We start from the raw sequence: 25,532 nt of genomic DNA on the forward strand, positions 1-25,532 counted from the left end.
GCGCAATCTCCAGCCTAAGCTGATGCAGAAAATGATCATGCTCCCCTTCCCTACCTTTTCAGATCTGCATGAGATGGGAGTACAGATTGAGGATGCCTTGAAACAGGGCTTGATTGATAATGACAGAGAGCAACCTAGAAGAATCTTCAACCGCAACAACAATACAGGCACTAGCAATGCCGCAAATGCTAGAGCTTCGGAAGTAAGCATGGTAGTGAGCCCATATGAACAAAACGGGATTTCCCTCCCGGGGGGACGTCTATAGTTACTATTGCAAGAATGATTCATGATATCATTAAATTATCAACTCCTATGGCGTTGTGTTTTCACCATTGGCATGAGCGTTTTTATGTATTTATATTTTAATTATTTTTTAAACCGTAATCCTTTAACAAAAATTAAATTGTCCATATTAAGCTTCTATGGTCTACTGTTTGGTAAAAACCAATATATAAAAATTAAAAATACATATATATACAAATGAAAAGAAAAAGGAAAAGAAAAGATGACGAAGAGAAGACAACAAATTTATAAGAATTTGAGTACTTATTTCATAACCCAATTAGCTCAACTACGGATTCTCTCACAAAAAATTTGACACTGAATTTACCATTATTGAAACAATTTCTACTTTTAATTGCTGAAAATAAGAAAGTCCAAACATGTTCCAAGATAATTGAACCCACTTGCTTGCTCAAATTCATGCAACACCAACAAAAGCTCTTCAAAGAATTAACATTTCAATCAAAGAACTAACATTTTCATCAGTAAAACCACAAAGTTGAATAAAAAAAAAAACCAAAATACCTAGGGGCCCAAATTCGAAGAAAAACCTCAACTATTGTCTCAGCAAAAGACCTGCTTGAAGAGAGCTGAAATATCCTAATATGTCTCAACAAAAGACCAACACATCTACATATATATAAAAGTCTTAACCATTCACCTACCATTCATCTTCAAGATTGAAATAAATGCCACCTACCATTCAAATGACATCCACCTACAAATGCCACCTACCCCCACCAACCATTCAACAATTCAACTAACAAAGTCTAACATAATAAAAGTCCAAAAGAATATTAATAAAAGTCCAAATAATGTGTCCAACATGAAAGTCCAACATACTCATACATAATATGAATAAAGAAAAAAATAACGAGTCCAACATGACAGTCCCCAATTAATAATAAAAGTCTTAATGAAGGTCTTAAACATGAAATAATTAGGAAATTTAGAAACATTCAACTTCATAAACAATTAGCCGCGACACCCTGTGGTGGTCTTCTCCATCTCAATCTCCAACTTCAAAAACCGCAGCCGAACTTCATCTGTAGGAAGTGTCATGAAACACTCACGACGCTTGTCTCTTAAGAACAATCTGGCAGTCCATAAATACAGCTCATCATCCGAGGACACACCAGGGATGCTTTCCAACTTCGCTAAACATTCTGCAATTGAAGGATATCTTGATGAGGTTTATGTTGAAGTTGCTGAAGATGAGTCAACCACATTGACTATACGATTAAGTGTCCTATTAAGTAAAGCTGCACCAAAAAATTTCTTCTTTTTCTTGCTCTTGTTTGATGAACCATTAGTATTTGATGGACGTTTTTTGTTTAACTCAGAAGGATGAACCACCTCCAAATTAGCATCATCATGAAATTAAGCATCATGTAAGGTATGAAATTCCTCCACAGTCTCATCAGTGTAAGGCATAACCCCTAAGCTAGGGGTGTATGCCCATTCTCCTATAGCAGCTGCATCTGAGAAGAGTATATCTAAGTCTTCAATGAATTGCAATGGCATACACCAAAATTTAGCAGCATCAGGATACTTCTACAACAATTACAAAGGAAAATTTAACAATTTCAAGTAACAAAATTTGGTCTGTCTAAACAAAAAACAAAAAGAATATGTTCATCTTCAGCAATTCACTTACCTCCAATTTCTTGGTCCACCACTTATCAAATACAAATATAGCTCTAGTCAATGTATCATGGCCTAAGCCTGTCTCACCCCTTAACAGATTATTTCACAAAAGCCAATCTTTTTTTAACACATCCCAATGGTTTTCATTTGTATTCATTGGTATGCTTTTCCAGTCATAGTTTTAAACTTAGTTATCACATTTTCCCACCCGACCCTATCTAAGTGTGTACCAAGTTTGTGTCCAGACTTCACTTGCTTAACGCAAAGCTTAATAAAAATTTCATTTGATTTTGCATCCCAATGAGCCTTAACGGATGGTACTTGAGAGGATTTTCCCTTGTTCTTCCTATTTTCAGATTGTGTTTCCTCTTGGGTAGAAAGAAAAAAAATTTCTTTAACACAAACTCATTCATCATTGCTTGCATTAAAGCATAAGATTAGTACAAAATAACAATACACGGCAACTAGGATAGACATATCAACATTCATTAGGTACACAGCTTAGCACAAAATCACCTGATCTAAAAGCCACCGACAATCATTTGAAGAGTAATGCAACTGACAGAACAATACAAATTGTGAGCAAACCCACAACAACCTTCTTCATAAATGTTAAGGATTGCTCAAGCATTTGGTTCTTGACTTTTAGTCCTACAGTCTCAATGTTTTGATTTTGATAAAAATCTGTCTCATTCCTCTGCCTCTCTACCATCCTCACAAATTTTGGGGTACACCACCTCCAAAATTGACAATTTCTCTTCTCATACAGTCTTCCTTTTGATGGCTTGTTAGACTCGGTAACCCTTATGGCAGCTCTTACACCACAATCACATTTGAAAGCCTCATACCTCAAGTTCAAGGTCTCAGCACTGGAAGAATAGTTACTAGAGGATGACATGCCTCTGCATTAATTAGGAAGAATTTAATCCAAATCCTCTAAAATTGATTGAGAAGTTAATTGTATAATACATTTCATTTGGTCATTTTCTCATTCAACTTTTATGAAAGATGATTGAGATAATACTTCTCACACAACTGTAAGCACACACCAATGAACTAACTAAAGTCCATAGTTTGAAATGAGATAGAGGAATTCAATAAAAATATAGAAATAATCAATACATGCTGGAAGTTTGAATGGTCAAATTCACTTCTTTTAAATTCCCATGTGTGTCCAGTCTCTTAATGAAATCTATAACACACTCCACAATATGTTGATTTCTTATTGGTTTTTGGGATTTAATAGCACATGCAGATTATGGAGTCGACAAGTATGACATTGGAACTGGTTTTGGACATTTTGATATTACAGTCGAAAATGTAAGTTCATTGTAGTTAAAAGGAGATTAGCTTTCTTTGGTCATAATCACATCAAGTCTTTACTGCATGGCATTTTCCATCCTCATATATGCAATCTATAAAGGATAAGTTTTCCAAAGCCGTCAGCTGGACAGACGATGTAATGATACAAGTGGGGTTTCCAACTTATCAGTGTAACTAACAAAAGTGGCATCTATTGTTTCCACCAACATGCTCTTTTTGTAATAGGATTTTAATATTTGAAATTTAATTATGTTTCAGTGATCTCCTGACATGTGCTCTTACACCTTTTGGAGTGTACTTTAGTTATCTGCCTGCATTGATGATGTATGTTTTAGACACTGAGTACAATTACTGAGAATATAAGGTGAGTCTTACTAATACATAGGTCTCTAATTACTCTGTTTTGGGGGTAACCACCCTCAATGTGAGTAGTTTTTCTATGTCAAACTTTTTATACTTTTAATTTTTCCTCTTTTTTTTTTTTTAGTGGTTTATATAGTATTGCCCTGTATGCTCTGCATATATTCCTCGGGCTTACGTTTGGCTTTGTTTATGTTCCAATATACAATAGCCATGATGGGCTATGGTCCTGAAGATAAAAATGCAATGGTGGAATTGACATATAACTATGCGGTCAAAGAATATGACAAAGGAAATGGTTATGCATAGGTGAACTTTTTACCCTTATCCTAAACATTATTCACAGTTAAGAGTTTGAGCAGCAGTGCAAAAATTCACATCAACCATTCATATGATTGAGAAATTTCTTTTGATACTTTTTCAGGCTTACTCTATGTCATTAGTCTAACAAGGCTGGTTCATTATATTGTTCTTTTAATGTTAAATTTTCACAAAGTTTCAAACTTAAATCAAAATTAACTCAATTAAACTTAAACTCAAGTCAAATACTAAACTAATTTGCAATTTATTTTTTCTAACAATTTCTTTACTTAAATAAAATATATTGATTACCAAATATATATTAATTATGGGTATAATAATGTGTATAATCAGCTACAATTAGGGCTTTGGATGAAAAAAGACAAAAAATAAAAAATTGTCATTTTGGGGTCTTTTTTTTTTTGAAATTTGATTTTGTAAAGTAGATTTTGCTCAATATATATACAGAAACAAAACAATTATAATATAGCTCAGTTAGTCACAGGGAAGATGTATTGAAATAATACCCAAAATAGAAGAGATTAGGGTTTGTGTTGATTTTGAACATGGAAGAGATCACCCAAAATCAAAGAGAGAAGGGAAAGAGAGAGGGAGAGAGAGCCAATTTTTTTTTAAGGATGCAGAAATCCTACAATTGTTTTTTTCTTGTAATCGGATGCACATTAACGAAGCTCATGAAATGAATATTAACTTTGAACTCAAATTTCACCTACCATTCTCCAGTACCAAATTTATGCATTTAAAATTGAAAAACATCTAAGGATTAAATAAATAAATAATAGATCGCAGTAAAAAGGTGGTTTTCAACCCTAATCAGAGAGTGAAAAAGAGAGAGAGGCGTTTTCAACCCTAATCACAGAGTGAAGAAGAGAGACATTTCACAGTAAGCAGAGAGAGAAATCTTATATATATATATATATATATATATGTATTCGTATATAATTTCACAGTCATGAAATCAACCCTAATCGATGTCCATATATGTATATATATGTGTGTATTTTTATATAACTTCACAGTCATGAAATCTTACCTTTTCGGTGTAGATGAATGGAAAATAGGGGACGACTATTCTTGGAGAGGTAGATGACTATTCTACAAGCACGATTTGCTGTGATCAGAGAGGTGGACGACTGTTCTTCTCAGTCGCCAGAGAGAAGAGGAGAAGAGAGAGAAGAGTGTAAGAGGCGAGAGTGTTTAGGTCAAGAGGGATCAAAGGGTATATATAATGGCAGTTTCATAAATAATGAACTTTGGGAGGGGCATTTAAGTCATTTAATCCCTCACCCCCAGATGCGCGCTTAAGTCGAAATCCTTAAGCACCTCCTGACCAGCTTTTGAGATAAGCTGAAAAATAGCTTGATTTAAGCTGTAAGCTAGTAAACTTAAGCTATACCAAACACAAATTTTAGCTTAAATTAAGCCAAAAGTTGAAATAAGCAGCTTATTAGCCCTACCAAACAGGCACAATTTAGAGCACCTACAGCAGGGTTACCGATGAGGACTACACAACCCATGCCACCCTTGAGACCTCATATTGTTGAAAGAATGTATATTGTCAATGGGCAATGCCAATGGGGCCCTGGATCCAATCAGCCATGATTTGTTTGTTTTATTTACTTAGCTTTTTCAGACTTGGATATATTTTAAGGCTTGGTACTCTATTTGGAATTGGGTAGCTTTTTTTTTTGGACAAACACTAGCATACTTTATTGTGTTTATGATGTGCATGACAGATTAGAGATATGGATATGATTGGTTTTAACCTTCCATTCCAGTTGTTAGATTCTAATTTTTTTTTTGTTTTTTATTTTTTATTTTTTTGCATCTTTAGTGAATTTTTTAAAATTTTATTCACAAATATTTAAATTTTGTGCATCTAAATATTTTAAAATTATTAGAACTTTTTTTTTATATAAAAAAATACATAACTTGACCTTATATAAATAAGATGGCCCTTAGTTTTGGCAAGAAAAATTCCCTCCATAAGTTGGTGTAATTTAATAAAGATCATATAGTTAAAGGGTTAATATGGGAATCATTTTAAACTTAAGGGTCCAAAATGGGAGAAGAAACTTAAATTTTGAAATTGACATGAAGCTGATGCGTTGCTGACATGGCAGATTCCATTAGTTTTTTGGATGGAAGTTAGTGTAGGAGTAAAGTGGGAAGAATTTCAAACATGAAGGGTCAAAGTAGGAAAAATAAAACTTAAAGGACCAAAGTGGGAAACTGGTGAAACTTTAGGAGGACAAGGTGTAATTTATCCTTTTTATATATACAATTTCTTCTATATCTAAAAGGACAATTTTAATATTAAAAAAATAGTAATTTGTTGATTCTTTCCTCTTTTAATCTCTAAACTTCCAGAGAGATTTTAAATGAATGTTATAAGAGAAATAGATTCCAAATGAATGCTTAGATTTCTCTTTATTTCTTCTCATTTGTCTTATTTTTACTAATCCAAACAGGTGATATGAAGTAAGAAAATGCATTTATTTTATTTTTTCTTTTCAAATCACCTAATCTAAATGGATTGTGAGTCTTTATAGCGACCCCGGTCTTTTCCCATTTGATTATTGTATCCGGACTTAGGTTCCGTAGATTCTGTCATTGTATAATTGTTGTTGTCATTCATTATTTTCTTATTTTGAGTCTTGGGTTGTGTTGGGAAGATTTGGAGCAGGTTGGTTGAGCTTAGGAACCAAGTCTAGTTGCCCAGATTTTGGCTTATCCGCTCGAGCGGAGGTTTGGACGCTCGAGCGGGGAATACACCCATCCAGTATCTCCTGTGTAGTGTTGGCCGCTCGAGCGGGGGATTGGACGCTCGAGCGGGAAGTCGTGAGTGACGCTCGAGCGGGGAGTTGGGCGCTCGAGCGGGGACCTGTCTGCAAAAACTTCTAGGAGTGTGCATTCGCCGCTCGAGCGGGAGTTTGGCCGCTCGAGCGGGAGTCTGTGAGTGGCGCTCGAGCGGGGGTTTCCACGCTCGAGCGGGGCGACTGGTATAAAAATCCGAGATCCAACTTTCTGGATCATTTTTCATCTCCTTTTTTATTTTAAAACCCTAGAACCGTCTTCTCCCTCTCCCTACACACCTTCTCTCTTAGGTTTGATCTACTTAGAGTGTATTTCTACCCTAAGTCCTTTGTTAAAAAGATAGAGTGAGTCGAGGGCTTCCATTTAATCTGAACGTTTGGTGGTTTGGAACACTTTGGAATTTGGGTCTTCATCTTCATCTTATCCATTCGAGTTCTTCACTTCAAGGTAGGGATTTCCTACTCCATTCTATAAGTTTTGTTCTAAGTTTTGGTATTTTGATATGTTGGGAGTACTTTGGTAATTTTGGGAAAAACCCTAGTTGTATTAATAAATTAATTTGTATAATTAATTTAAGGAAATTGGGGAAATTGGGAAAATGCATGAAATTGAGGAATTCATTGATTAAATGGTGTGGATGGATAATTTAAACCACTCGCCTATTGAATTGTTGTTATATTTATTTCCAGTTTAGAAATAACTGTTTTGGGCTATCGGTGGAGGATAGTCGTGATTGTTGTAGACATTGCATGTGGATTAGGAATAATTGAAACTAATCACATTGGTTAAGTCATTAATTTTGACTATTGCATTGATACAGAAAATACGTGTATTGATTGAGCATTGCATTTGCATATATTGTTTTGTGTGGGAGGAGATAGGGGATGTACTCCACGGTTTAGGGGAAGATAGGGGATGGACCTCTAAACCGGATTTTGTTTGGGAGGAGATAGGGGATGGACTCCATTAGCACCATTTTTATGGGTGCTTATTCTATTGAAGTGTTTTTACATGATTATTGATACAGCACTAAAATGTGTATCAAATGGGAAGTATGAAGTGTTTTGATATGAGCATGAGTCTCATTTGTTTTGTTGATATTGGAAGTAATGTGAATATGATATATAATTCACTGTTGTAAGTTTGGCCAGGTTCTGAGCCATGTTGATAATAATGGAAAGTGAAATGTGTCTTTGACATTAGTGTTATGAGACTGTTTAATGATAAAATTGATTATCTTGGTTAACCATCTATTGAATGCTATAGCTTTATTCAATGCTTATATTTGGTTTAGTATTTTTCTATTGGGCTGTGGCTCACCCTTTATGGGAACATCATTTTCAGGTTCAGGTGATAAGCTACCTCCACGGACTTAGCCTGGAAGGATTTGATGTTTGGGATTTTGAAGACTTGTCTTTAGTTATATGTTTTATTTTGTTATTTTTGAGATTTCATGTAAACATTCAAGCCTAGGGCTTAACTTGTAAATGAGTTAGTACTCATCCTTTTTGTGTCCAAGTGTTAGCTTGGAAAGATGTAAGCCCTTAGGGCATTTATTTTGATGTTGCAGGATGTTACATGTGATGTCTTTCAATAAGAATACTTTGATGAATAACTCAAATGATTCGTTTTCTTTTATAAATGCATGTTAATGTTATGGTTATTATGGGTTTATTTTGAGGGCGTGACAACTTGGTATCAGAGCATACCGGGTTTGAATACTTTGGGTACGTGGGAAGTGATTAGTATCACATGGGGTTCGTCTCGTTTGATAGAGACTTAAAGTAATATTATATGCTGACGTGATAACATGTTTATGTGATTATGTGGGTATGGAATGTAGTTTCTAGGATGTTGATTGGACTTTTGAGTTTCTAGTAGTCTTGTTGGAAAGGCACTTGATCACTGCTGCTTCCAACCGGAACTATAGTAACGCATTGGGACTATCATTATCCAGGAATGAAATTCGTAGGTGCTTATGTGATTATGTGCTTACGTGGAATGAATTATTGTTGTCCATTGCATTAGGACGCGAGTGTTTAGCTTCGGCACATTTATTAATGTGCTAATGTCTTTGCTTCCTTTGTTAGGATGTCAGGACGAGGACGAGGACGCGGTAGGCGTGGTAGGCCGGGTAGGCAGGAGGTGCCTGTGCCGGAGGAGATTCCGGTAGTCCAGGAGGGAGTTGGTCAGGCCGACGTGGCCGAGCCAGTAGGCCAGCAGGCTATGGGTGCTCTAGCCCGAGAGATAGCAGGGGCATTCAGGGAGTCAGTAGGCATTCTCAGAGCTGAGAATCAAGCTCGGGATGTTGCTGCAGATGCAGGACCTTCCTTTCTGAAGAGGGAGTTTTTCCGGTCTAATCCGGATGAATTTGTGGGTGATCCTAAAGAGCCGCTTAAGGCAGATGAATGGCTCGAACAGACAACGAAGACGTTTGAAATGCTTGGCATCGAAGACGAAGGGTTGAAAGTGACCTTGGCATCTTTCCAGTTGAAGGGGGATGCGGGTCAGTGGTGGAAGTTTACTAAGGGGCGTATAGGAGGTACGTGGGAAGCTTTTGTGAATGCTTTCCAGGAGAAGTTCTTATCTCCAGTAGTCAGAGAGAAGCTACGAGACCAGTTTTGTCAGCTTAAGCAGGCAAGTTCTTCAGTGGCCGAGTTTGAGGCTGCATTTACTAGTTTGTCCAGGTTTGCACCTGAGTTGGTGGCGTCTGAGGAACGCCGTTGTATTGAGTTTGAGAAGAAGTTGAGGCGTGGCCTCAAGCTGAGAGTTGGGGGTACTATGATTCGGGATTATGGGCGTTTGGTTGATGCTGCAGCCCACATGGAAATCATGATGCAGGAGGAGGAGGAAGGACAGAAGGGCTCCAAGAGGAGTCAGGATGGTCAGAGTGATGGTAGGAGACAGAAGGGTTTTAATCCCCAGCAGTCTCAGGGTAGCTTTTCTAGATCGACTTTTCCTGTACCGAGTGTTAGTTCGGGGAAAGGCAGTCAGGGAGACATTACCTGCTTTAAGTGTGGCCAGCTGGGCCACAAGTCTCCAGTTTGTCCTCAGAGGGGAGGAGTTCAGAGAGCAGTATCATCTTCGGCTCGATCTCAGAGCCAGAGTCAGGGTAGAGGCCAGCCACTCTCGTGTTATCAGTGTGGTCAGCCAGGGCATATGAAGAGGTATTGCCCGCAGTTGGGTGGCACACCTGGTGCATCCGGTTTGAGGCCGATTCAGGGTCAACAGCCAGCTCAGTCGGGTTAGGCCTCGAGGGCCAATCAGGGGGCTTCATCGTCTCAGTCGGTGCAGCAATCTTATGCTCCTAGGGGTGAGCAGGTTGATCAGAGGTCATCTGGGTGCGTGTATGCTGTTACCGCGCAGGATCTTGTACAGGCTCCATCTGTTATGAGAGGTACTTTCTTGTTTTGCAACTCGGTTGCTAATGTTTTGATTGATACGGGTGCATCTCATTCCTTTGTGTCTGCTGCATTTGCATCTGTTTTGGAGTTGGAGTTAGCACAGTTAGCATCTCCTATTTGTGTAGTGTCACCTCTTGGGGGTGAATTGATTTTGAAACAAAGTGTTAGGAGTTGTGATATAGAGGTTGATTACCATAGAATCCCATTTTCCTTTGTAGTTATGCCTATGAGGGGTTTTGATGTTATTTTGGGTATGGACTGGTTATCGTCATACCGGGCAGTTATTGATTGCTACCGCCAGAGGGTCACTTGTTGTACCGTGAGCGGAGAGTATTTTCATTTTCTGGGGGACCGGGTTGGTAATGTGTTGCCACCGGGGTATGTTCCGCGAGGACGGAGTGAGCTTAGTGGTCTACTTGCTAACCTTTCGATTAGTGAGGATGATGAGACTCAGATTGTGTTGCCAAGGGTGGTTTGTGAGTACTCGGATGTCTTTCCCGAGGATCTTGTTGGTTTGCCACCGCACCGGGAGATTGAATTCTCTATTGACCTAGTGCCCGGCACGGCGCCGATTTCTATGGCACCTTATCGTTTTACCCCAGCTGAGTTAGTTGAGTTGAAGATTCAGCTTCAGGAGTTACTAGACAAGGGCTTTATACGTCCTAGTGTTTCGCCGTGGGGAGCACCGGCCCTCTTTGTTAAAAAGAAAGGTGGTGCTTTGAGACTTTGCATAGATTACCGGAAATTGAATCGGGCTACGGTCAAGAATAAGTACCCTATGCCCCGTATAGATGACCTGTTTGACCAGTTGAAGGGTTCCCGTTGTTTCTCTAAGATAGACTTGAGATCGGGTTATCATCAGTTGAGAGTCAGGGAGGAGGATATTCCGAAGACGGCATTCCGTACACGGTATGGCCATTATGAGTTTCTGGTAATGCCATTCGGACTCACCAATGCACCGGCAGTCTTTATGGACTTGATGAACCGGATCTTCCGGGAATTCTTGGATCGATTTGTAGTTGTTTTTGTGGACGACATCCTTATCTATTCGCCTTCTGAGGAGGAGCACGATGCACACTTGAGGGTGGTGCTTGAGTTACTTAGAGCCCATAGACTTTATGCCAAGTTTGGAAAGTGTGAGTTCTGGCTGAGGGAAGTCAAATTCTTAGGCCACGTGGTATCCGGGGAAGGAGTGTCTGTTGATACATCCAAGGTAGAGGCAGTGCAGGATTGGGCACAGCCTAAGAGTATATTTGAGATTCGCAGTTTTCTGGGATTAGCTGGGTATTACCGTCGGTTTGTGAAAGATTTCTCCAGATTAGCGTCACCGTTGACTAGGCTGACTCGGAAGGGAGTCAAGTTTGTGTGGAGTGAGACTTGTGAAAAGTCGTTCCAAGAGTTGAAAGTTAGATTGACCACCGCTCCGGTGTTGATTATTCCGGAGAGAGGGTTGGGTTATGCGGTTTATTGTGATGCCTCACGAGAGGGTTTGGGTTGTGTGTTGATGCAAGAAGGGAAAGTAGTTGCCTATGGCTCACGTCAGTTGAAAATTCACGAGCAGAATTACCCTACGCATGATCTAGAGTTAGCAGCTGTGATATTTGCCTTGAAGATTTGGAGGCATTACCTTTATGGTGAGAAATTCGAGGTATTCTCGGATCATAAGAGTCTGAAATATTTGTTTACACAGAAAGACTTGAACTTGAGGCAGAGGAGGTGGATGGAATTTATTGAGGATTATGACTTTGAATTGCATTATCATCCGGGAAAGGCCAATGTGGTGGCCGACGCCCTTAGCAGGAAACCTGTTGGTGACATAGCTAGTATAGCCATCCGAGAGTGGGAGATGTTAGGTGCACTTGGAGAGTTTGATTTGCTTCTGGGCGAATCCGTTGAGGCTGCGGCCTTGTTTTCTTTTGTTGCGCAACCTACACTTGTGACTCGAGTGTTAGAGGCTCAGAGGGGCGACCTTGAGGTAGAATCCCTCCGTGAGAAGATTTCTGGTGGGAAGGTTGAGAAAGGTTTGACGGTGTATCCCGACCTGAGTGTGAGATACCGAGACCGTCTGTTTGTGCCGGAGTCTCATCGAGAGGAGGTACTCCGAGAGTTTCATCATTCACGCCTTGCGGTGCATCCGGGAGGCACTAAGATGTATCGGGATTTGGGTCGCCAGTTTTGGTGGCGGGGTATGAAGAGAGATGTGGCAGCTTTCGTGTCTAAGTGCCTTACTTGTCAGCAAGTGAAGGCCGAACATCAGAGGCCAGCGGGTTTGTTGCAACCCTTGCCTATTGCCGAGTGGAAGTGGGAGCATGTCACTATGGACTTCGTTGTAGGTCTTCCGAGGACTCAGCGGGGCAGTGATGCTATTTGGGTGGTTGTAGACCGGTTGACTAAGTCGGCGCACTTCATTCCTATGCGCGTGAGAGATTCGATAGATCATCTTGCCGACTTGTATATTCGGGACATAGTGAGGTTGCACGGGGTTCCAGTGACGATCGTCTCCGATAGGGACCCTCGTTTTACTGCCAGATTATGGCAGAGCTTGCAGAGCGCCTTAGGTACTAAGTTGACCTTTAGCACGGCTTACCATCCTCAGACTGATGGGCAGTCTGAGCGTACTATTCAGATCCTTGAGGATATGCTTCGGGGTTGTGTTCTAGACTTTAGTGGATCGTGGGAGAGGCACTTGCCGTTGGTGGAGTTTGCCTACAACAACAGTTTCCAGGCTAGTATCGGTATGGCACCATTTGAGGCCTTGTATGGCCGACCGTGTAGATCTCCTGTTTGTTGGGCCGAGGTGGGTGATGCACCTCTGTTGGGTCCGGAGTTAGTGAGGGAAATGATGGAGAAGTTTGAGCTTATCCGTAAGAGGCTGGTTACAGCACAGAGTCGTCAGAAATCTTATGCTGACCGTAGGAGGAGACCTTTGGTATTTGAGGTGGGTGGTCATGTCTTTCTGAAGATATCACCTAGACGGGGTTTGATGAGATTTGGGAAGAGCGGGAAGTTGTCCCCTCGGTTCATTGGTCCGTTTGAGATCCTTGAGAGGATTGGCGAGGCTGCCTATCGTTTAGCTTTCCCACCACAGTTGTCCGGAGTACATGATGTGTTCCATGTGAGTATGCTTCGGAAGTATGAGCCGAATCCATCACATGTGTTGGATTGGAATGATTTAGTGGTTGATGAGGATGTATCGTATGAGGAGAGACCGGTTCGAGTCTTGGATAGGCGGGACCAAGTTTTGCGAGGCAAAACCATCCCTTTGGTCAAAGTTTTGTGGAAACATCACGGAGTGGAGGAAGCCACTTGGGAACGTGAGTTGGAAGTCCGCGAAAAATACCCGGACATGTTTGTCGATTTATAATCTAGTATTTAGATTTTGTAATATTGTTAAACTTAAGAGCTTTACATGTGTCTTAAGTTGTAAAACGTTGAGTATGTTTTGATAAATGGGTGTATCTTGAAACTTGCTTCATTGTAGAAGTTTAGTGTAACATTGCATCTATTGAGTACATCGTTGAATATGTTGTTTATATCATGCGATTGAATATGATATGGGAATTGTTAACATTAAAAGGAATAATCCATAATAATGATACAGGTTGACATATATGTTGTTTTATATATATTGTGAGATACCCTTTGATAAAGAGATGAAGTGACCAGTATTGGGTCAAGATGTTTATTGTTGTTATACAATATCTTTGAGAATTGAGAAAAACTTGTTTTTATTTACAAACTTATGCTTAATTTCGGGGACGAAATTCTTTTAAGGGGGGGAGGTTATAGCGACCCCGGTCTTTTCCCATTTGATTATTGTATCCGGACTTAGGTTCCGTAGATTCCGTCATTGTATAATTGTTGTTGTCATTCATTATTTTCTTATTTTGAGTCTTGGGTTGTGTTGGGAAGATTTGGAGCAGGTTGGTTGAGCTTAGGAACCAAGTCTAGTTGCCCAGATTTTGGCTTATCCGCTCGAGCGGAGGTTTGGACGCTCGAGCGGGGAATACACCCATCCAGTATCTCCTGTGTAGTGTTGGCCGCTCGAGCGGGGGATTGGACGCTCGAGCGGGAAGTCGTGAGTGACGCTCGAGCGGGGAGTTGGGCGCTCGAGCGGGGACCTGTCTGCAAAAACTTCTGGGAGTGTGCATTCGCCGCTCGAGCGGGAGTTTGGCCGCTCGAGCGGGAGTCTGTGAGTGGCGCTCGAGCGGGGGTTTCCACGCTCGAGCGGGGCGACTGGTATAAAAATCCGAGATCCAACTTTCTGGATCATTTTTCATCTCCTTTTTTATTTTAAAACCCTAGAACCGTCTTCTCCCTCTCCCTACACACCTTCTCTCTTAGGTTTGATCTACTTAGAGTGTATTTCTACCCTAAGTCCTTTGTTAAAAAGATAGAGTGAGTCGAGGGCTTCCATTTAATCTGAACGTTTGGTGGTTTGGAGCACTTTGGAATTTGGGTCTTCATCTTCATCTTATCCATTCGAGTTCTTCACTTCAAGGTAGGGATTTCCTACTCCATTCTATAAGTTTTGTTCTAAGTTTTGGTATTTTGATATGTTGGGAGTACTTTGGTAATTTTGGGAAAAACCCTAGTTGTATTAATAAATTAATTTGTATAATTAATTTAAGGAAATTGGGGAAATTGGGGAAATGCATGAAATTGAGGAATTCATTGATTAAATGGTGTAGATGGATAATTTAAACCACTCGCCTATTGAATTGTTGTTATATTTATTTCCAGTTTAGAAATAACTGTTTTGGGCTATCGGTGGAGGATAGTCGTGATTGTTGTAGACATTGCATGTGGATTAGGAATAATTGAAACTAATCACATTGGTTAAGTCATTAATTTTGACTATTGCATTGATACAGAAAATACATGTATTGATTGAGCATTGCATTTGCATATATTGTTTTGTGTGGGAGGAGATAGGGGATGTACTCCACGGTTTAGGGGAAGATAGGGGATGGACCTCTAAACCGGATTTTGTTTGGGAGGAGATAGGGGATGGACTCCATTAGCACCATTTTTATGGGTGCTTATTCTATTGAAGTGTTTTTACATGATTATTGATACAGCACTAAAATGTGTATCAAATGGGAAGTATGAAGTGTTTTGATATGAGCATGAGTCTCATTTGTTTTGTTGATATTGGAAGTAATGTGAATATGATATATAATTCACTGTTGTAAGTTTGGCCAGGTTCTGAGCCATGTTGATAATAATGGAAAGTGAAATGTGTCTTTGACATTAGTGTTATGAGACTGTTTAATGATAAAATTGATTATCTTGGTTAACCATCTATTGAATGCTATAGCTTTATTCAATGCTTATATTTGGTTTAGTATTTTTCTATTGGGCTGTGGCTCACCCTTTATGGGAACATCATTTTCAGGTTCAGGTGATAAGCTACCTCCACGGACTTAGCCTGGAAGGATTTGATGTTTGGGATTTTGAAGACTTGTCTTTAGTTATATGTTTTATTTTGTTATTTTTGAGATTTCATGTAAACATTCAAGCCTAGGGCTTAACTTGTAAATGAGTTAGTACTCATCCTTTTTGTGTCCAAGTGTTAGCTTGGAAAGATGTAAGCCCTTAGGGCATTTATTTTGATGTTGCAGGATGTTACATGTGATGTCTTTCAATAAGAATACTCTGATGAATAACTCAAATGATTCTTTTTCTTTTATAAATGCATGTTAATGTTATGGTTATTATGGGTTTATTTTGAGGGCGTGACAGTCTTGTTGGAAAATGGTTTTATAAAATCTTAATTTTTGCTAACTTTAAGCATTAATTAAGGTGTGACTCATGCATTATTTTTGGCGGGTCCAGGTGGTAACGTGTTCTATGCGGCATAATGAATAATATCATGTATTTCGTTGTTCAAAACTATTTACGGGTGAATGCATTTGAACTTCGTAGAAATGGTTTAAAGTGGGTTTCCTACACATTTGTGAAATGTACTTGTTATGAGTATATAAACTTTGAAGTTGGGACTTTGGGTTGGGCCCAGAGACTACCCAAGTTTTGTAAGGAGGAGAGTTATAGACAAAATTCACCATGCACTGTTGTTAACCTCAAATTTATTTTTGTGCCAAAATTCAAATTTGAAATTTTGAATTCAAATTTTTCAGTCGCCTCCTTTTAAACCAATTCCTTTTTCTGGTCGCCCCTTTCCTGCCATTCCGAACAGTCATGAAGGCATATCCGAACATGCACCTTTGAGGCTATAAATAGCCTTCCCCATTCTAGTAAATTCATTCATTCAATTTCTCAATTTTCATTCTTTCTTCTTCGTGTTCTTTGTCCTTATCTGTTCTGTATTTTCTACAAGTTAGGATTTTAAGAAGAGTCTGTGAGAGAGAAAGAGTTACAGTATTAGTTGGTTCTCCAAGCTTGAAATTGTAGTGCTACAATTTCAAGATTAGTCGTTGCATCTTGAGAAATAGACGCCGATAAATCTTGAAACACCAAAGCAAGGGAAAAATTTTCTTTAAGGAGATTGTATCTAACACAATTCTCGACTTAAAGATATCTGTTTGTATGCATTGTAAGCATTTAATTCAAAATTTAATTTATTAAAATATTTTTTGAATTAATTTATTCTTTTTTTATTATATATGTATATACATACATTTGAATTGCACATACATTTTCATAGAGCGGTTCTAGCAATCTTAATGCAAATTTTCTTTTCTTTTTTCTTTTTTTGTAGTAATATTATGTTCAGAAAAATTAAATAGTAGTAATATATTGTTTAATTTTTTTATTATTAAGTAGTAGTAATATGCTGTTTATCATTGGCTTTTAATACCAAATTTTATTCTATCTGATTTGTGTGTACAATTTATTCTATATATTTTATAATTTTTATTGTTGCATATTTATTTTATCAGAAAAATAATGGCAAGTAAAAAGGATAGTGCTAAGACTACTTCTATCGCAACCTCAAACCCAGTCACTACATCTATGATGCTAGTATTGTCAACGGTGACTCCGTCAGTACTTGCAAATCATGGGGAGAAACCAAAAAAGTTCAATGGAATTGAGTTCAAAAGGTAGCAACAGAAAATGATGTTTCATTTGACCACATTGAACTTGGCTCGTTTCACCCATGAAATTGCTTTGGCGCTGAATGAGGGAGAAATTGATCAGCAAGTTGTCGCCGCTATGGAAGCATGGAAAAATAGGGACTTTCTGCGTTGGAACTACATCCTCAACAGATTGGAAAATACATTGTACAATGTGTATAATGTTAAAAGACTGCAAAAGAAATATAGAAATCCTTAGAATTAAACTACAAGACTAAGGACGTTAATACAAAGAAATTTGAACTATTTTCTTAACTTTAAAATGGTGGATTCCAAGACTGTCGTAAGTCAAGTTCAAGACCTCCAGTTGATTTTGCACGACATTCATGCAAAAGAAATGGTTCTTAGCAAATCCTTTCAAGTGGCAGCGATAATTGAGAAACTACTGCCACAAACGCAAGGAGATGAAACTGGAAGAATTAATTATGCGACTTTGTATTAAGGAAGACAACAGTGGATCCAAGAAGAAATTTTGTGGTTATATCATGCAAGCAAAAGCAAATATTGTGGAATAATGACTAGGCTCTCATTCTAATAACAAAAACAAAAAGCATGATGACAAAGTTCCCAAACAAGACTTCCAAAGTGGGGACAACAAAAAATTCTATAACAAATCTAGTTTAGACCCGACCATTTTATTGATTTTGAATCTAAGAATCCATGTACTTAACTGTTGTTCATCTCATTTCCATCATGTTGCTTGTTGAGTTTGGCTATTGAGAGTTTTGGTTGAGTTTGAAACAAGTTGGGAAGTTAGCTTTTTAATGAGTTGTTGTCCAGATTTTTGCCTATTCACTTGAGCGGTCTTTTACAGACTTTAAAACTACTGAAAGTGTGATATCTTCGCTCGAGTGATATTTCTTGCACTCGAGCGGTCTTTTGTAGGACTGAACTTCTAGGAGGAGGTCATTGTGCACTGAAGTGATGGTTTTGGTTGAGCGGTGTCACTTATTGTGTCTGTTTTCTTGAGCGGTGTTTTGGTCGCTCGAGCGGTCTATGCGTATATTAATCCAAAAAATGGTCATTTTGAGTCACTTTTTCATCTTTTTATCTTTCTAACATTTCGAAAACCCTAAAAACCTTCACACTCTCTTTCTAACTCTTACTTTTAGCTCCATATATTCTCAATCCATTGGTTTTCTCTCCCTAGTCCTTTGGAGAAAAACGTTGAGCACGTCGAGGGCTTCTTTTTAATCGGTGAAGTTATTATTTTCAGCTCTGTCAAGTTCTGCCCCTTGTTTTCTTTTTGTCTTCTACTTTGAGGTAGGGATTTTTTTGACCTTTAATATGGTTTTTAACTTAATTATTTGCTTCTTGAAAGGTTTAATGGTTTGGGGATTTTTAGGAAAACTTAGGGTTTGAACTTGAAATCAAAAGAGGGGTTTTCTAAATGGATTCTTGAGAATGGTTGTGGGGATGTGTTCATGGGTGAGATGTGTTAAAATGATGGATATCTTTTCTTAAAATTTATTTTTGTAAGAAAATGGGATTTTGTTCTAACTTCTGGATATTTGGATTTGTGAAAGGAAATGGAAAATGATGTTGGGTTTTATAAGATTGGAACTATGATTTTGTTGATGATGATGGTGGAGTTGGATATGTAATATCACTCTCATTGTAAGAGGATGGAATTATATCTTTTGATTGCAAACTATCTGTGCATAGAAATGTCTATTTTGGACTATCGATGGAGAATATTCTTGATTGTTGTAGACATTGCATGATGATTATGTTGAATTGAAACTAATTTCTCATACATTGTGCATTGAGCATCATTTCATTTTGAACATTATAAATGTATTGATTTTGAGAAATATGGGCGAATACCTTGGTGAATCTGGTTAGGGGGTATGGTTGTAGTTATGATGTTGGCTTGTATGTCCTTGGTGAAAGTTCAGAAACCCACGCGATTAGGTGCCGAGCCTTTCAGTTAGTACCGGTAAAATGGTTTGAGTAGACCTTGTATAGCCTACTAGCAGATACGTACCTAGAAATTCCTAGTATTTTGTATCCATTGCCCTGTTTTCTATTATAAAAGAATTATTTTCATGAACTGTCTTATAATCTGGCATTGCATTGTTTTGAGTTGGAAAACGAAGAATGTTTGACAAATGACATGCATGTGCATTCACCTTATAATTCTGCTAAGATTCATATACCATGTTAGAGTATCTCTACTAGGTTGTGACTCATCGTATGTGGAAAATAATTTTTAGGTGTAGATGATCTGCCTCCACCAAGGACGTAGCTTGGTAGGACTTGGAGTTAAAGGCTATATTTTTGTTTATTGATGTAGTTATTTTTGTTCAAGCCTTGGCCTTTACCTGTATTAAGTTAAACTCATTTTGTTGTACCAAGCATCGCCTTGGAAAGTTGTAGCCAATAAGGCATTTAATTATTTGGTTTACTTTTACTTTAAATCGATGTATCTAAGTCATATGCTATAAATTAAGAATCTAGGATTTATGAATGTATACTGCATATGTCATCTTTTGGATTGATCCAAAAAAATGAATGGAATAGAAAAGACGATGTCGTTTGATCAATTGTGAGTAATGTTATGGAATGGGTTATTGTTATTTATTTTGGGGCGTTACAAATTCAAAGGAAAGTGTTTTGTGTCCGGCAAAGACAGGCATTGCACTAAGGATTGTCATAATCAAAAAGAAAGCAAAAGCTTGAGCAAGAGGTCAGCATAAGTTCACATGACCGAAGTCGCATACATCTCTAATGGAGTGGGAGACATTTATCTCTCCTATGTGGTTTCTAAGGCAAACTTAGTAGGAAACACTAAGGAATGATGGGTGGACATTATGGTTACTTGTCATATCCGCGTTGATAAGAAAATGTTCACGACCTACAAAGCGATGGAGAATGGATAACAACTCTTTATGGAAAATTCCTTAATCTCTACAATCAAAAGACAAAGAAAGGTCATGCTCAAGGTGACTTCAGGAAATAACTCACTCTCAACAATGCACTCCATGTACCGAACATTCGCAAGAATCTTATTTCCTAGTCATTGTTGATCAATAATGGGTTTAGGCTAGTCTTTGAATCAGACAAAGTTGTACTCTCTAAAAGTAGGATATATGTGGGGCAAGGATATTTGAGGGATAGGCTTTTCAACCTCAATGTACTAACTGTTGTCCCTAACTTTACTATTAATAATAAGAATACATCTTCTATTTATATTGTTGAGTCTTCTTATTTGTGACATGATATATTAGGACATGTGAATTTTAATTTTTTTCGTAGACTAGTTTCTTTAGAATGTTTACTAAACTTAGAATTTGATCCAAATCATAAATGAGAGATTTGTGTTGAGGTAAAACTTACTAAGGCGTCATTTAATACAATGGAGAGAAAACTGAACCTCTAAGTTTAATTCACACCGATATTTGTGATTTAAAATTTATTCAAACTAGAGAAAGTAAAAATTACTTTATTACTTTTATTGATGATTGCACTCAATATTGTTATGTTTATTTATTGAGAAGTAAAGACGAAGCTTTAGAAGCTCTTAAGCAATAAGCTTTAGGTTAAAAATCAACTTGGCAAAACTATTAAGATAGTAAAGAGTGATAGAGGAGATGAGTATGATACATCATTTGAGAAATTTTGTTCCCAACATAGTATTATTTACCAAACTACTGTTCCATATTCTCCTCAATCAAATGGAGTTGTTGAGAGAAAGAATCAAACCCTTAAAGAAATGATGAATGCTATGTTGATTAATTCAAGATTACCTCAGAACTTGTGGAGAAAAACAATCTTGTAAGCCAACTTTATCTTTAACATGATATCTCACAAGAAAATTAATCAAACATCTTATGAATTATGAAAATGTCAACAGCCTACCTACAAATATCTCAAAGTGTGGGGGTGTTTAGCCAAAGTGGCGGTCTCTAGTCCTGAAATGACTAAAATAAGACCAAAAATTGTTGACTATGTGTTCATCGATTATGCAAATAATAGTAGTGCATATAGGTTTGTAATTCATAGATTTGAAAATCTTGATATGCATGTGAATATTATTATCGAGTCAAGGAATTCATCGTTTTTTGAACACATATTTCCTTGCAAGAAAATTAAAGAGTTTAAAACTTCTGAAGCTGAATAGACAAGTTCAAATAAATAACTTTTTGACACTGCTATGGGTAACTGTAAAAACCAAAATGATAATAAAGAAGATGAACATAGATGTAAAAGATGGCTAGGATATCTAAATTTTTTAGTCCATATTTTTCGGCATATTGGTTAGAAAATGAACCTAAAAACTTCAAGGAAGCTATGGCAAGTCCTAAAGCTCTATTATGGAAAGAGACTGCGAATAGTAATATTGAATCTATTTTGTAGAGTCATACGTGGGAATTGGTAGATCTTCCACCCAGATGTAAATCCCTTGGATATAAGTGGCTATTCAAGAGAAAAATGAAAGCAAATGGATCAATTGAAAAATACAAGACAATGCTTATTATGAAGGAATATGGGCAGAAGAAAGGCTTTGATTATTTAAACACTTATTCACTGGTGACAAGAATAACATTCATTCGCATGATAACAACAATTGTAGCATAATATAGAAATACATCAAATGGATGTTAAAACAGCCTTTTTGAATGGCGATTTAGGTGAGGAAATCTATATGGAACAACTAGAAGGTTTAAAGTTCTAGGCCAAGAGAAAATTGTTTGTAAATTTGTCAAATTCATTTATGGTCTAAAACACAATGGCGTTAAAAGTTTGATCGTGCTATGATTTTGGATGCTTTTAAGACAAACGAATGTGACAAGTGTGCTTATGTTAAAAACACAAATATAGGTTATGTCATAATTTGTCTTTATGTGGATGACATGTTTATTATTGGTAGCAATAATGACATAATTAAATCCACAAAGAAAATGTTGAACAAGAGGTTTGATATGAAAGATCTAAGAGTAGTAGATATGATTATAGGGATGAAAATCACAAGAACATCTGAAGGATATGTCGTATCTCAGTCTCACTATGTTGAGAAGATTTTAGAGAAGTTTGAGAAGCATAATAACCGTCCCGCAAAAATACCTGTTGACATTAGTCTTTATTTGTCAAAGAATACATGTGTAGGCATATCACAATTGGACCACTCTCAAATAATTGAAAGCTTGATGTACCTAATGAATTGCACTAAGCTAGATATAGCTTATGCAGTGAGTAAATTGAGTAGGTATACAGTAATCTAGGGCAAAATAATTAGAAGTAATAATTAGGGTGCTTAGGTATCTAAGACATATCTAGTATTATGGTTTACATTATATCAAATATCTAGCAATACTCGAAGGGTACAGCGACACAAACTGAATATACTAAAGACTCACAATCCACGAGTGGATGTGTCTTTATCCTGAGAGGTGTTACAGTCTCTTAGAAATTCTCTAAGTAGACATGCATAACAAGGTCTACAATAGAATTTGAGTTTATTGAGTTAGACAAAATAGATGAAGAAGTAGAGTGACTTTCGTAATTTCCTAAAAGATATTCCAATGTAGTCTAAACTTGTGCCAGCTATATGCATTCACTGTGATAGTGAAGCAGCAATAGAACGGGCACATAGTCACATTTATATTTGTAAGTCTCGACATATCTCGACATATCTGTCGAAGACATAATACTGTTCGACATTGGCTCTCATATGGAATAATTTTTAGAGTATATAAGGTCAATAGGGAACATTGTGGATTCGTTGACTAAAGGATTAACTAGAGAACAAGTGTACAATTTATCGAGGTTAATGAATTAAAGCTTATTAATTAAAAGTTGCCATAATGGCAACTTAATTAGTTGATTGAAGATTCTAAGATTTAGGTTCAAAGGGACCACTGCATTATGGATAACTTCACATATTACTAAGGAGATTTATTCTTATCAATTTTTATGATAAGAAGAGTGATACCTGTCGCGTTAGTAAGGTAAGTTTTGTTTTTAATGATTCCTGTATTTTGGGTATCTAAGGGGTTGTTTGGGATGTCCTAAATAAGTGTATTTTTTGACTTTTTATAAAATATGGGTTCGGTATGTGTTGGGTTTGAAGTGATGTGAGTTAAATAAGATGATGTGATTTAAATAAAATAGTGATTTTTTTACTTTTTAATTTTTTTAGTTATGCCAAACCAAGCCTAAGTGGGTATAACAAGATATTTACCTATTTTATTAGTACATAGCAGAAAATCTTAGATCACACTTCTAATTTTTGCAAAATTTAGGGAAGGTTAGTGTGATTGACCCATTTTTAATAATTAATTAACTATTAAAAAAAATGCAATTTTGAGCCAAAAACACTCGCCCTCTCACTCTCTCTCCGCGGTGCGACGATCCGATCATCTGAGCTGAATCCATTTGGCACCTACCAACGATCGTATTACGTATAGATGATACGAAGTGGTCGGTGAAAACTGAGTTCAAATGTCGCAGAACAATATTCCTGTGAGCGAAACCTATTGGTCTCTCGTCGACAAGGCCGACAAGAAGTTCTCTAAGATCAGGGATTTACCCTATTACGAACGCAACAGGTTTGTTTTTTTAATTCCCTCTAATTTCTCTGATTGTTTCCATGGAAAAGTGCGGTCTGTGTGTAAAGAAAAAAGGGTAATTATTCAATTATAATGTGATAGTGTTAGGATTACTAGTGTGTTATTATCTGAGAATTTGTGTTAAGCCTGGTATTATTCAATTATGAAGTTTTCAATACTCAATTTAGTGGAGGTTGTACTCAATTCAATACTCCTTTTCTTACATTTTCTTTACAATCAAACATGGGTATATGGGTTTTAGAGTGTTGTTTGTAATTGATGAAATTTGTGCATCTGGGTTGTTGTTGATGATGATGGAATATGTATATCTGTGGAATGAAAACTACAGTCTGTGTGTAAAGAAAAAAAAGGGTATTATTCAATTTTAATGTGATTGTGTTAGCATTATTAGTGTGTTACTATCTGAAAATTTTTGCAAGACTGGTATTATTCAATTATAAAGTTTTCTATACTCAATTTAGTGGAGGTTGTACTCAATTCAATACTCCTCTTCCGACATTTTCTTGACAAGGAAACATGGGTAACAGTTATACATAATTAGAGTTGCTTAATTATTGAAATACGGGGTTCAGAGTTTTGGGATTTGTAATTGATGAAATTTGTGCAACTGGGTTGTTGATGATGATGCTGGAATATGTATATCTACCAGGTATGATACGTACTTTTACAAGGTGTTTAAGGTCTACACACAGTTATGGAAGTTTCAACAAGAGAATCGGCAGAAGCTTGTGGAAGCAGGACTCAAGAGATGGGAGATTGGGGATATTGCTTCTCGAATTGGGCAGCTTTATTTTGGACAGTATATGAGGACAAGTGATGCCAGTTACTTGTCTGAGTCATACATATTCTATGAAGCTGTATTGACTAGGGAATATTTCAAAGATGGATTGTTTCAAGATCTCAATCTTGCTAACAAACAACTGCGCTTTCTTGCAAGGTTTTTAATGGTGTGTTTGGTGTTGAACCGGCGAGAAATGGTCTACCAGTTGGTAAATCAGCTTAAATTGTTGGTTGATGAGTGCAAGAGGACTTTCCAGGTCAACTTTAGAATTTAGTTGTTAGACTTTTCTGATTACATGTTGTTTTAGACTTTTCTGATTACATGTTGTGTTGTTATGTTTTCATTCTCTCTGGATATATATATTTTGTGGGTCTCGTTAGAGCATCCTATGATAATTGAATTGCTTTATTGTATTTTTTATGTACTGTGTTTTGTTCAAAGCCATGATTTACCCATAAATTTGAAGGGATATGGTCATCATGAAGAGTGATTATGAAAGTTTGGAAATAACATCCCTCGTGGTGTGTTTGCTATCTGGTTGAAGTTGAATTGCTTGGTGTAAGTGTATTACTCATTCTGAGTCCATTGCTAAAAATGGAAGCCATCTCTATGCTGGTTGTGAAGTATCACTTGAGGAAATAGCCATGCATACATAATCTTGCTTCCGACTTTTAGCTATGTCTTGTCATCGTCGATGAGGAATTTGTACCAAATAATCATACATGAAACCTCTTCCCTTTCCTTTTTGGCTTAAAAGGTGCATTTGGATGTAAAATAAAATCGAACCGTTCTATTTGAGGTATCAAAGGCTGTACGGCGAATGAGGTCATTGTAGAATATGTAAACCACCATCATCGTAACTACAGCAAAGCACTGAAACAGCATCATTGCTTGAAATCTTAAAATCATATAGGTGTGGTGATAAACC

The 25,532-nt window shown here is 37.3% G+C and overlaps 1 protein-coding gene across 1 annotated transcript in view; it reads left to right on the plus strand.

Annotated features, from left to right (window-relative positions):
* Positions 1 to 23,003: 23,003 nt before the first annotated feature.
* LOC114298790 (signal transducer, putative (DUF3550/UPF0682)) overlaps positions 23,004 to 25,532 on the plus strand; it is a 30,549-nt gene continuing 28,020 nt past the window's right edge. Inside the window, exons 1-2 of the mRNA XM_028243417.2 lie at positions 23,004 to 23,802; positions 24,473 to 24,860. Of these exons, the coding sequence (XP_028099218.2) occupies positions 23,696 to 23,802; positions 24,473 to 24,860 (495 nt within the window). The 5' untranslated portion in view covers positions 23,004 to 23,695. The remainder of the gene's footprint in view (positions 23,803 to 24,472; positions 24,861 to 25,532) is intronic.

This window comes from Camellia sinensis, chromosome 5, assembly GCF_055761805.1.
Source record: "Camellia sinensis isolate YWXY chromosome 5, ASM5576180v1, whole genome shotgun sequence".
NCBI lineage: Eukaryota > Viridiplantae > Streptophyta > Magnoliopsida > Ericales > Theaceae > Camellia > Camellia sinensis.